The sequence below is a fragment of the Anabrus simplex genome, chromosome 1 (assembly GCF_040414725.1).
Source record: "Anabrus simplex isolate iqAnaSimp1 chromosome 1, ASM4041472v1, whole genome shotgun sequence".
NCBI lineage: Eukaryota > Metazoa > Arthropoda > Insecta > Orthoptera > Tettigoniidae > Anabrus > Anabrus simplex.
In genome coordinates, this window is record NC_090265.1 from 1,716,665,998 (window position 1) to 1,716,680,858 (window position 14,861).

The following is a 14,861-nucleotide window of genomic DNA, read 5'->3' on the forward strand; positions in this document are numbered from 1 at the left end:
AATGCTCACAAACATTTCCTTCGGATATGTCCCCTTAAACGTTACTTTATATTTTAATATTCCCCCAGAAAAACAAACTAAAATTTTCAGAATGCATCTCCAAGTTATTCGCTTGATTAAAGTTATTTCAAAATGCGGTTTCACTGAATTTAATAATTAAATAAATTTAAATGATTTAGCGAAATGTTAAAGAACAGTAAATTTTATCTCCGCGGACTCTGGTTTCTTCACAAATTTCTACGCAGCTGTGATGTGAATTCAATCTTACGATATTTATCTGGCTGGAAAAGAATTGTTACATAATTCATGTCCAGTTATATATCTTGTCTCACGATTTCACACTTTAAAATCTAATCTAGTCCTAACCGTTATTAACACTTGGATATCCTAATAATCTACGTACAAACCAAACAACTCGCCATATAATTACGATGCCATATCTCGTCATTACCATTTATGAATTTTGCACACCCCTCACAGACAAACCGATCATCACCACCACCGTCGCTCTATATTTTGGACAACCCTGACTTTGGTTACTCTGTTCCTTATACTCAAAGTTCGTGATTTCAAATGTTCATTACGTCCCCAATTACAGTATTTCGCAATACTCAGATCATTACCGGCTATGAATCTCAACTAAATCCAGCATTTTAACGTTTTCCCCGGCCGAGAATACAGTACAATCTCAATTCCACGCCTGTCCCGTTATCACAGCTGAGGCCTCTCATCCCCCAAGTTCGCTTGGCAGTTACATGAAACACCTGGTTTAGTCACAGTTGACTGGCTTCTCAAAATGCTCTCTTTAAACTCTGCCGACAAAATTAAACAAATACGATATTCTAACCAACAAAATGCACAGATTATGCTTCAAGATGCCCACACTAATTATACGCGTCGCCAATTAATACCGCTATGGATTTCTATGAATTTCTTTCCATTTCCATCATTATAAATATACCTCGGGCTATCGTGTCCCGGCTTCAATGACAGGACTCTAACCTGATTCGCACATCTCATCTCAACTCATATAAAACATTCCTCGGACTTCCGTGTCCCGGCTTCAATGACAGGTCCAACCTGATTCACAAATCTCATATCAACAAAACTAACCTCTGTTTCCCAGCTCCACAATTACCATCGACAAAGAACTGGAATAAAATCCTTACTAGAAATCTCGACGTCTAATATGGCACAATGCATTACTCATGAATAACTTCGCATAAATGAGATCGTATTTAATAACTTGATTTTTACGAACAAAATGACTGAAACATTCTACTAGATCTTTTTATTGTCAGTCAGACACAGTTTAAAATGGGCCTAGAAAAACGTTTCTCTCCGTGACCAAATTCATCACCCTAGGTTCTCACCCGACAGCGCGCTTCCAATCAATTGAAAAAGAGTGACCATGGATTTCTACATTATTAACTCAAATTGCAGACAGGAAAATGTTACGTCGACTGAACATCTTAATTTGGCATCACAAAATATAGGCAATACACTCACACGGATGACGATCTACATTGGACGTGATATCACTTCGAAACCCTGTTCAATAACTTTTTACAACATTATACGGCACTCGCAAGACTTCAAAATTTTTATCCAAGTGGAAAATAAAACAAATGACTCTTTTAGTCGTATTCTCACATTTACAAACTTAGTAGGGGTGACCACTGCGCCGTATATCCCCATTCAAATACACTTTTAGAGATCATGAGACAAGATATAAGAGGTAGTAAGATGGAAAGTCACCTACCTCATGTAGTCATAGGGCTCACCTGCGACCCTGGCATTTTATTTAGCCATTTTCACATTCATGGCTTTACAAACCATTATGTTTCTTCAGGTTTCCTGGAATAAAGCATAAAAAAAAGAAAATACCCTTCACTTGTTTGCTGAGTGCACACGATGGATTATAATTATTTCCGCACACGAATTACTTAATCACATTAGAATTTATTCAGTACTTTGACCGTCCTATCTGGTACAATTATTTCACTCAAGAAAACTATCTCCTCACGGAGTCAAGACCTAGCCACACTGGCTGAAATCTGCAGTTGAACTCAGTCTACTTTCGTTGTTTGATTTCGCAGAGCAGCTCAACAAATTTTCGTCCGCTTTGTATCACAAACGCCGGAGAAGGAGACTTCGTCATGGCGTCCCTTCATATTTATAGCAGTTACCCCCTCTCTTCGGATCTCTCCCTTTGCCGCCAAGAAAATTTCTATAAATTTTCTGACTTACCTAAACTGCAATTTCAAGAGTTTTGAAAGTGACTACATGCTTGCTACATTTCTGGCGGCAGTGTTCATGGACATTTAAAATTTTTACGGGTTCGATTTGCGAGATGATTGACCCCCTTTGATAGGCACTATATTTTGTTGACTTGGCTTGGGTCACGCCATGTACACGCACTTTGAAATAGTTCACAAAAATGATTTGAGATTCTTCCGCCGTTGACACGTGTGGTTGACGTCACGTACCCCAGAGCGTGGGACCGAAGGTAATCACCCCCTCGTCACGTGTCAAATCCATGCTATCAAGAATCCAACTTTTAAATGATTGTCGATTTATGCATAATGTTCTTAGGGCACAAAGGTCATGGGTTCAATACTAAAGAAAAAAAGAGATACATGATGGAAATAAAAATAACCCAATACACAATATTTACATCATGTGGAGAAAAAGCAACTCGCTGCATTAAAATTCAGTGAAAACAGGGGTTAATACAAAACATAATTGAATCTAAAAACTGTGTAACCTAAGAAGAAAAGAAATGAAAAATGAAATGGCGTATGGCTTTTACTGCCAGGAGATCCCAAGACGGGTTCGGCTCGGCAGGTGCAGGTCTTTTGATTTGACGCCCGTAGGCGACCTGAGAAAACAAATTATACAGATGGAAACGAACAATAAGTGCACATAGCGAGGTTGCGGACCTCTTAGTTTACAAAATTTGGTTTTATAACAATACAAAACAGGACGAAATCACTGTGTCAAAAACTCAGGTTGAAAGTCTGCCTTTGTAGAAACACCATCACATCGAATGGCTAGGAGGGGAGCGGGAGTGAGAAAGTTTGAGAAACCAAGCTTGAGATAATGTGTAGGTAAAAATGAAATGAAATGTCGTATGGCTTTTAGTGCCGGGATATTCCAGAACGGGTTTGGCTCGCCAGGTGCAGGTCTTTCTAGTTGACGTCCGTAGGCGACCTGCGCGTCGTGATGAGGATGAAATGATGATGAAGACATCACATACACCCAGCCCCCGTGCCATTGGAATTAACCAATTAAGGTTAAAATCCCCGACCCGGTCGGGAATCGAACTCGGGACCCTCTGAACTGAAGGCCAGTACACTGACTGTTCAGCCAACGAGTCGGACATGTGTAGGTGAAATGCATGTGACAAGTGATGGAAAAACGCTGATGGAATTAAAGAACTTTAGAACAGCAGCATTCTCAATATCTTCTCAATCTAGCAATCCCATTCTCGACCATTGTTTCACAATGTTGGCTGGTTTGTTTGCCTTATTTTAAAAGGTCGGAAGGGCGATGACAAAAATTGAGAAGCTGTGTTAAAGCAGATGACAGATACATGGTAAACTGTAAGTGACCTGGTGGAAACCATCAATGAAGTTCCAATATGTAATGGAAAAATGAGGTTGTGTGAGAAGGGCTGATAAGTAAAAAGTGTAAAATGGGTGTGAAGAAAGCTTTAAACTTATGGTGTTTAGACGGTGGTTGTCCTCTCAAAACGGCCTGGCCTTCTCAAAGTAACGGTCCCGTTAGTACGATCGAGTCTATTGTTGGCTCAACTGTGTTTGCACGAATGGAAGGAGTGGAGGGGGAAAGGGTGGTGTAGGGCTGAAGATGGCTCAAACAAACCAAAACATGTTGGAATTTGGTTACTTCAACTAATGATGGAATTATATGATGTATTGAATTAGGAGGATACACTTAATTTTACCTTTGTAAAGTGAAAAACGTCAATACGGAATGATTCTAATATCTTGTAATAAAAATCAGGTGAAGTAGCAAAAAATGTCATTAAGATCTAAAAAATGTCTAGAAAGGACCCATAAGCCAAAATACACTGAAAAAGTCAAAGAAAGGACAAATAAAACGCACCATTTTCTGGCCTACAATGACCCAGAATGAACATATATTATTTTGGGTCTCGTCTTTGGACGCTCGAGAAGAAAAGGATTTTTCGTCAACTTCCGAGCCCTAGTCATGACAATTCAGCTCAAACTCAGCCAAAAACTTGTCTAACAAACGCTTAATGAACAATTCGTCTACACATTGAACATTATAATAAATTATAAACATATAATTAATCAAGTTTGATGGAATTGTTACAGGCCAAACAAAGAAATAAAATGACACACAATTTAAATAATGATGTATTTGCTACTCTTATTCTGAGGTGTCTGGCATCTTCTTATCTGGGTGAGTCTTTCAATATTTGAAGTCAGTTTCTGTGCGCTGGTTAATCTCAGACAGTTTTATTTATTCATTCATTCATTATATTTTATGGCCAACACAGGACCACTCCAGTCAGTTATACAAAGAAAATTTAGCTTTTATGTGCTTCCAATATTTTTTCATCCTCTCAGATGCTGACATCCTTCCTTCTGTTAAGAACACTCTACCTTATGCCTTTTTATTAATTTTGGTGTCCATTCTCACATGAAAGTCATTGAGAATCTTAATTTTGTCTGTTTTGTTCTTGAGATCATTTAGTGTTATTTGGAGTTCATTAATACCATCCTTAATTTCTGTGATCCGTTCAATTCTGGTATTGCTATTCCATATTTTTTCTACTAATTCTAATTTCCGGTATTCTAATAAGATGTCTAAAAATGAGATACACTTCTTTCTAATTGTGCTCAGTACTGGTTTGATTTCCTTATAAACTGTGTTATTAAGCTATTCTCCAATGGCCATTAGCTTGATATTGTTTACTTTTACACGTTCTAATTATTATTTTCTCTGTCTTAAGTATTTTATTTATTTATTTTTGAAAATAGTTTCACTTACATAAGTTACTTCTGGCTGTGTGACAGTTGTATAATGTCTTAATTTTGCTGCAGTTGATAAGCTTTTTATTGTTGTATGCATTTTTGGTGACACAATTTGCTTTGTTTAATGTATTTATTCTATTTTGCCAGGTTGGGTTTTTGTTTAGATTATAAGCTATAATTTCACCTGAATACTTAAATTTATCAACAATTTAGGTTTCATGTTCATCAATATTAATTTCAAATTTTCAAATGGAGGATCATTTAACATGATTTCAGTATTTTCAAAAGAAATTCTAAGACCTATTTTCTGCAGAAATATTATCTGATGCTCAGTTTCCTGAATATTATTGGTTATTAGTGCAAGATCATCAGCAAATCCCAAACAGTTTAAACTAATGTTTTGTTTAGAACTTCCATTTTTTATGTTACTTTTATTATTTATTCCAAAAAGAAAAAAATGAACTTAACATAGGTGCCCATAATTTATCTTCAAAATTCACGAGAATACAGTGCATCATGGGCATGGCAATAATGTGTGCACTACACTGTGGCTGGACAATGCGGGACATACATGGCACGCTTGATATGAGACCAGTCCATGTAGGCAGAGGTTTTTGCAGTACAGTGATTCTGACTGCGTGTTGTGTGCGTTTTGCACACAGTATTCGAGTCACAGGCTGACACAGCAAACATATTTGGATGTCATTATGTGCAGCCAGACCATCCGCAGATTAGAGGCCGACCAGTCAGGCGAGTTGGGCCGGGAGTTGAATGTCACCCGTACCTTCATTTTATGGTTATAGAGAAGATTCCAGGAGGGAGAAAAGAAACGTTCAACGGCAGTGCATGCATGGTCGACCATGTACTACAACCCAATGTCAGGATTGTTATCACCAAGCTCGATAGCTGCAGTCACCTAAGTGCGGCCAGTATCCAGTATTCGGGAGATAGCGGGTTCGAATCCCTCTTTCAGCAGCCATGAAGATGGTTTTCTATGGTTTCCCGTATTCATACCAGGCAAATGCTGGGGCTGAAACTTAATTAAGGCCACGGCTGCTTCCTTGTCACTACCAGCACTTTCCTGTCCCATCATTGCCATAAGACCTATCTGAGTCGGCGTGACGTAAAGCAATTTGCAAAAAGGATTGTTATCTTGTTTTAAGTGCCGAAGATGACCAGCCAGCATGGCATCTGCACTGGCCAGAGACCTCACAGCAGCCTCTGGGTCATTATCTCCCATCAGATTCTTATCATTGGGTTGGAAAGGTTGCTTTGTATGCTCGGCGACCCATCACCGCATGGCTCGTCGAATGTGGTGTCTTGCCCACCATGATTGGGCCTAGGAACAGTGGGTTAATGTTGTGTTCACAGATGAGTTGCAGTTTACAATTAGAAATAGGAAAGGACTTCCACCTATCAATACTTATTTATTGCGCTTATTATGCTACAGTACCGGTTTCGGCCCCCTAGATAGGGTCATCTTCAGCTGAACAATACATTCACATACAGGTCATGAAGCTATGATTAAGATTACATTGTCTGGGGAATACCATATGATAACAAATATTTGGTCACGTCCAAATGGAGCATGTCGAAACGGGAACTGGTGTGTATGTCACTATATGTGACAATGCAATTGTATATCTATAATGATACGCTTTAGGTCTTAAAATTAGTTTATAGAACACTATCTCCACTCAAAACTAACTTATAAGTATATAAGATAAAAACAATATATATAGGAACACTTCATGCATGTGAACGTTCGTGTCTTGCGTGTTATTCAGTTCATCGGTTGACTTCTATGTTCAAGTCTTATTTTCCTAATTGAACACTTGGTTGATGTTTTTGGAGCTTGAATAATATGATTTGCATGTAAAATTATCACAGTATATGTATAAAAGATTTTGTCTTCATGTATATACATAGAATAAAACACTTTCCAAGTTAAAAGGAGTGGCATGCGTATTGTTACAATTAGGATAAAATATGTATATTCAGCTCTGCTGTGTGTTGAATCTTGTTGTTTTATGTTCAAGTTGAATCATGTTGTCCTGTGACATCCGTAAAATTTGAGTGGCATAGGATTCAAAGTGGTAGCTCCTTTCCCATCTGTAGTTGTGCAGTGATGTTATAATTATCTGTGGAAGATACAATTGAGCTGTGAGTGATATTTTATGTTGGAGGAATCTTTAAGGATTGTGTGTGCTAATTTGAATATGTACTTACTGTTATTGGTGTGGTTGAGTTGCGTTTGATAGCTTCATGATCTATATGTGAATGTATTGTTCAACTGAAGATGACCCCATGTAGGGGGTCGAAACCAGTACTGTAGCATAATAATTGCAATAAATAAGTATTGATAGGTGGAAGTCCTTTCCTATTTCTAATTGTGTAGTTCGTCAATACAGATATGAAGATCATAGATTACGAGTCGCAGTTTAGCCTGGAGAATGATTCTCACAGTCTATTCATCTGGTGCGCCCCTGGGACACATTACAGCCCTGTCTATATTGTGGAAAAGGACCAATATGGTGGCCACTGTTTTTGTCCGGGGAAGCATCATGTTAGGAGCACATACGCTACTGTACTGTCACGGGTGAAGTCTGTAACAGTAAGTGCGACTTTTTTGGAGTTCAAATAGACCTTGGTTCCGTCTGATGGATGATATAATGCCCGCCCACTCACCTTCAACATGAGGACATCAAATGTCTAGTGTGGTCAGCTTGCTCCCTGGACCGGTTGAACGTACATGGTTCGCTCTAGGCCGAAGGATTGCATACCTAACAGTGCCACCATGGACCACAGGCCACTGTCCAGCAATGGGATGTGTTACCGCAAGTCAAGCAGGACGACCTTATCCAGAGTATGGGGAGCTGTGCATCCTGTATTGCCATGCAATGCCATCACATCCCCGTACTGATGTTCTGCTTAACCTGCGGAGGGATGCCACACACTGTCAGTCCTTGTCCGTTTCCCTGTATAGCTTGCATCAGTATCACTGTGTCACCTTTTAGTGCACACATTACTGGGCGAGTTGGCTATGCGGTTAGGAGCGCGCAGCTGAGCTTGCATCTGGGAGATAGTGGGTTTGAATTCCACTGTCGGCAGCCCAGAAGATACTTTTCCGTGGTTTCCCATTTTCACACCAGAAAATGCTGGGGCTGTACCTTAATTAAGGCCACAGCTGCTTCCTTTCCTATCCCATCGTCACCATAAGACCTGTCTGTGTCGGTGTGACATAAAACAAATAGCATAGTAGTGCACAAATTATCACCATACCTCATGTTATTCAGTGGATCTCGAAGATCTCTTAACCCTTGGACATGAGTGTAGTACTAAACATACTAGAATGTTTGGTGGCCATCCATCCAGTAGAAGTTGGGAAAATGTTTAGACAATGTTTTCCTCAGATTTTCCGGTCACTTTGTAGAGTTGCGGAACTTCAATCAGTCAAAAGAGTGGAAGAGGCAATGACATAGTTGTAGAGAAAGAAAAGACCCTGGGCTTGCTTTGGACAGTGTGAGGGCCACGTTACCCAGTTGTACAGGCCTGCTGTCTATTGAAGTTTTGTTTAATTACAAGTGACTCACCTCATATGATCCTTGTACTAGTTTCCAGTGATCGTAGATGTATGCGGAGTTGTTCTGATGTTCATCGATGTTGAGCAGCATCTCCTGACGGGAACTGTTGCCTTTATCAGCTAACAGCTGTTCCCACTGGTCTACACCATCCAACCCCCACAACATGGTAGGATCTCCTCCAGCAGCATGGTAGAGTGTGGGGAACCAGTCTGTGATGTGCATCAGTTGAGACATTACTCGTCTACGGTCCTTGAGGAGAGGACTCCACACTGCAGCAACTCCATGCACTCCACCCTCAAACAGTGTGAACTTGATCTGAAAGAAAACAAGCAAGCTTGATGTTTTGTGTGGCTGTTGATATCGTGATAAAAGTCGCATGATTTTATTAGTACTTCCCATCAACATATTAATGACCTATAATATCTTCGATATTTGCTGCCATTGTCTAAGGTCTTATTGTCGCATTTTACCAAACAATTAATCCTTATTTGATTGTCGGTTTTGCAAAACGGGGTCTACTCAGCTTTTAAATGAATTAAACCCTACAGTTAGCAACCAATATAATTATTTAAAATGATACTCTCTTCAAAGTTCTGACATAATCAGTTATTATTTTAGGCTAAATAGTAGTCCTGTATTGCACACGAATTTCTGGAGCAGCTGCCTGTTGTGTGTTATCCTTGTGTATTTCGATTTAACAAACACGTATCCCGGCATGAATGATCCTCTTTTGTTCGTTAACTGACCATACTTTCGTGTATCATAAACATTAGTTCATTAAATAAAAATACTTTTGGCGTATGAGAAGGTGCTGTTCTATTGGGGACAGCTTGTTGTATGCATCTTTCTAGAAATTTGCGTAAGATTATACATACATCATTTTTTTTCATTACTCCTGTGTGTCATTTCACTGTGTTGTTGTCTTGGCATGTCCTATATAGGCTGGAAAGATGACCCTTAGGATGTTTGAAACGTACAACTGCATGTATCCCAAACCACAGACAAAACACTGTGCTGAAATAGGAGGCAGTATTTCAGTTGAAGTTGTAGCGCTTGTGTGGAAGCATTAGAGGAGTGTTCTAAACAGTGTGTAGAGCATCTAGGATGGCACAACCTGCAATTTTAACATGTGATGGTCAACAAGGGCAGTTGCTCGATGTGTGGACCGTAATGAAAGTGATGTGGTTTGAACACGAAATCCGTACAACTTGCCTCGCACAAGTTGTCCAAGGACTACGACTGCAGTTGATTACCGTTACATTGGAATTTCAGCTTGAATGAACCATGAATACAATGAGATCATGCAGAGTAATGATCTTCGGACAGTCACAGATCATCACGTTTCAACTCAAATGGGATTATTAATTTCATGTTGTTGGTCCGTATTGAACTGAGAATAACATATGAATAATAACACAGTAGAGATTTCCACCTATTCAATACTAATATGTATTTACAATATTTTAAATTACATGGAACTAGTTTCGACCCACCTAGGGGTCATCATCAGCCATATTAAAGCATTAACAACTCTTGGGGAAATCCTAAAACATGATATTTGAACAGTAAGAATCTTATGAATATATAATTTATAAAGTGAAGTGTGGTAGATGAAATGAGAGATGTTAGTATGGTACAGGTGAGTAATCGTTAATAATTATACAAAGAATATACATACTAAGAAGTTTGGAACAGAGTACAAATGGGGTGCTAAGTGTTGTAAGAGTTATACAGTCATGGAAAACAGTAGGTCCTCGTAATAAAGAATACAAAGTAAAATGACACATATAAAAAATATAAAAATATATACAAGTATGAACAAAGTCTGGAGAGTAAAAAGTGATACTCTTTATATGCCGAGTCGGCTTGACACTGATCAGCTTAAGCAGAGAAATTAGGCAGTTTGTGTATTAAAGCTGTGTTGACGGGCAGCATTGTTGATTGTTGGATGTGAAGTTATTTTTGAATTTCTGGTTAAGAAGAAAGTGGACACTGCGCGTGGAGATATTAATTCTCAGATCTTAGCGGAAACCAAATTGGACCTCGCGCTGCGGTGTGTGTGGTTCAGCTGAAGATTCTTACCGTTAAAATATCATGTTTTAGGATTTTGCCAAGAGTTGTTTATGCTTTAATATGGCTGATGATGACCCCTAGGTGGGTCGAAACTAGTTCCATGTAATTTAAAATATTGTAAATACATATTAGTACTGAATAGGTGGAAACCTCTACTGTGTTATTATTCATACGTTATTCAACACAAATGTTCAGAAACAGGCTGCACAAGGTACAACTTCACTGTCGACGTCTATGGCAAGGCCCAGCTCTCAAACCTAGACATCATGGGGCATGGTACAGATGGGCCCAACATTATGCTAAATGGTCTCTTCGGAATTGGCATTGAACGTCGCATGAGCTTAGTTCCTGATGATCGTGGGCAATGTATTTGGAGGCAGTCTGGTTAGGCTTCATGTCTCAGATACACTGTCCAGCACGTGCAGCAAGTTGGAAGTTCCCTGATGTTTTGGAGTTGCATTATGTGCGGCTACCATATGCCAGTCAACAGAGAGGGAGAGGCAATAACATAGCCGAAGGGAAGTAATGACCCTGGGCTTGCTTTGGACAGTGTGATGGGTACGTTGCCCAGTTGTACAGGCCTGCTGTCTAATGAAGTTTTGTTTAGTTACAAGTGACTCACCTCTTATGATCCTTGTGCTAGTTCCCAGTGATCATAGATATAGGGTCACATAGTGACACCGTATCACCAGCAATATGGAGAAGAATTTGTCCTAATTTGATGATAATGACTTCCTTCATAATCACAATATCGCTCGATTAGAACGTCAACCATGTGCTCGGACATGAACCCTATCACACATCCCTGGGATAGATTAAAGAAGTTTGTTTATGGATGCACGACCCACCAACCTTTCCGTGAAATCTACGCCGAGTCACCATTGAGGAGTGGGACAATTTGGACCAACATTACCTTGACAAACTTGTGGGCAGTATGCCAAGCAAATTAAGGCATGCATCAGTGCAAGGGTGTTTCACCGGTACTGCTGTGAGCTGTATTCAGTAACTCAAATTGAAAAAAGCAAAGCTGTACTCTTGTAGAGGTTCTCATTTTTTGTTTTGTCGGGCAATAATTAATGCTCATATGGCACCTCTGTATGTCTCTTTCACCCTTTTTTGTTTTGTTTTAAAGATACAGCAACTATTTAGTCTGAAGTAGTGCAATTTTTTAATGTGTATATTAAAAGGATAATGAAACAAAAAGGAAAACATATCTTTAAGAAAATTATTTGACAAACTTTGAGTTTGTATCTGAAGAACTTGAAACATGTAATATAAATTTTTTATAGTGAGTAAATTCCATGTAATTCTAAATATTATTTCTTGCGAGTTATCTCCGTGCAAAAGGTTCATGACCATCATGGAGTATAAGATTTGTTGTATCATGGGTGTCGAACACAGAGGCTTATTATGACTAGGCAGCTGCCTGGGGCAGCGGATTTAAAACTGCTATCTTTTTCATTGTAAATATTTCATTTCCAAGTATTAGAAAGATGACATGAACTTAATCACAATGAAATGGATATATATACCATTGGCAACAATCAGCTCAAATTTAATGATTGGTGTGAAAGAGGGTGGGTTTTGATTTAGTAATAAGGTCACGTCATCATGACGAACTTTGTCAATGTTACATATAAAATTAAAAGTTTAGTGTAATAGTTCCATCTTTTCAGTACAAAGTTTTTGAAATGCGGGTTACTTTACAAATGAAACATGTATTTGGAACAAGTTTCGACCTAAGGTCAAGGTCATCAGCAGCCAACAACACAAATTGCATAACATATTGAATAGTCCATAAACAATGCACATATATCATAGAAACATTGTGGTCTGATGCTATAAAATTGAAGATGAAACAGTCACAATGGAGGTAAAAGTTTTAAATTATGCAAAAATTGCATTAAAGTAAGGCACTTAGCTGCCGTTGAAGGATGATTCAATTAGATCAATCTGGATGCCGAAGATTCTTGAAAATTTGTGTATCCTTCGCTACAAATTCCTGACAGCTGTAAGTCATAATTTGGTGGCAGTGGTATTTAGAAAACAATTGATGTACACGCAGTGAACAATGTAGAATCATGGTACATTGTAGTTTATTGTCCTTAAATAACTGAAGGTAAAAGTTGCGCTTCAAAATCCAAATTATTTCTGTAAAGTAAGTGGAGAAGATTCACAGTTCAATGCGGAAACAAGTGAACTGATAAGTAAAAATAAATAGCCAAATTAGTACAAGGGCTGTTGAAAAAAGGGGATCGATCGAATAGCTTCTAGTTTAATGTCCTTAAAAAACTGAAGGCAAAAGTTGTGCTTGAAAGTCAAATTATTTCTGTGAAGTAGGTGGAAAAGATTCACAGCTCAATGCAGAAACAAGTGAACTGATAAATAATAATAAAAATAAAAAGCCAAATTAGTACAAGGGCTGTTGAAAAAAGGGGACCGATCGAATAGTAAACATAAATAATATAATAAAAATATAATATCTGACTTACCTTGCGCTGCGATGTGTTGGTCGTATTGCATAACTGGTATGAAGGGAAGGATGATCAGGAAGGAAGGGGAACGGGGTAGGGCAGATCATAGAGAGCGGGAAAGTGAGGAGAGGCTATTTTATGGTGGGGCTGAGGAGTGTGGGAATAGTGGCAAATGCTGCAAAAAGGTACCAAGGATTGAATGGAAAATTGATTTTTTATTTGTTAAATTAGAATTTCTAAAAATAATAATGGGAAGGTTAAATAGAATGTTGAATTTCTCTGAAATGTCATTAAGGTTGTAGTTTGAATTGAAATACTGATCTAAATGTATAAAACAGTTTTTCGTTATATCAAGTAGGGGGCCTTTGTTTAATATCTTATGGATTTCCATATCTTGCTCTATGTTAGTAAAATTATGATTATAATATTGCACATGTTGACCTACTGGTGAGAATTTGTTATATCTTAGGGCATCAATATGTTCTGAATATCTTGTGTTGTTACTTCTCCCAGTTTGTCCAACATATGAGAAAGTGCAAATATTACACTTGATTGTGTAAATTCCTGATTGTGAGAAACTATTAATTCTATTAACTGATGTGGAATTGTATAAGATATTGCATTTTTATTATTTGTTTTGATGGCTATTTTAAAATTGTGTTTCTAAAAAATGTTAGTGATTTTATAGATTTCTTTATATATATATCCACTGCCTGCTCGATCTGCATCCTATGGCTGCTTAAACTGCCTGCTCATTCCATACTCAAACGTGTAACACGCCTTACAAACAATCTGTCGCTAGATGGCAGCACCAAACGTACCCATTTACCGCGTGAATACAACTAGATAAGCATACCAGCAAAATTTAAAATCTGAAAGTAAGAGAAATATTAAAGAATTTTACGTATAAAGTGGTGCTCTAGAGAGTTATAGCTTCAGCACTTTTCGAGAAAGAGGTTGCGACGAACAAGAAAACCTGGAAAATTTGTCTGTATGGTACTTCCCTACATTACTAAGTAGAGGTTTCACGACTTTGGCCAGCACAGTTTCTGACACAAGTTCCTGGTGCTTATTGTTACTCAAACACTTTAAAAAATTACATTGGCACAAAGAAGGTAGAACATAGTTTTTTATAATCTGGAGCAGACTTGAAGATTTCTTGCAGTACGGTAGAGCCGCCTCAACAAATTTCTGAAGCCTCATAATTAGGCCAATAAATCGTTGCTAGGGCTAGCGCAGCTATCAATGGGGATGAATTAAATGAGGTAGAAACGTTATTCAAGCACGTGCTGCATTCTGTGTTTTCTTCGATTACACGCACTAAATAACCACACACTAATCCCTGGTAAGCAGTTTCCGAAGTGACACACACTGACTCAGGGGGCTCACGAAAATCTTCCAGTAAATCAAGTACATACTCAGGGAATAATAATAATAGACGGCCTATTAGGCGACTTGCATATCTGTGAAGATGAAAGCCCTACCTAGGATGATTTCTAATGCTGAAGATGCCATACACACCCCAGCCCCCGAACCACTGGAATTAACCAATTAACTAAATAGGCCCTACTTGCGTAAATAATAATAGTAATAAAAAGAGCAGTATATTGACACGATATTATACTGCTAGCAAAAGACTCGTAATGGAATCTTAATCTGCTTACCCTCCAGGGTTGGCTTTTCCCTCGGACTCAGCGAAGGATCCC

General features: G+C 38.5%; 1 protein-coding gene across 2 annotated transcripts in view; it reads right to left on the reverse strand.

The window, feature by feature from the left end:
* The window catches only part of LOC136882193 (arylsulfatase B), a 286,880-nt gene that overhangs the window by 26,236 nt on the left and 245,783 nt on the right, over positions 1–14,861 (reverse strand). For both annotated transcript variants that reach the window (XM_068225672.1, XM_067154756.2), the window contains exon 7: positions 8,618–8,923. In XM_068225672.1, the coding sequence (XP_068081773.1) occupies positions 8,618–8,923 (306 nt within the window). The remainder of the gene's footprint in view (positions 1–8,617; positions 8,924–14,861) is intronic.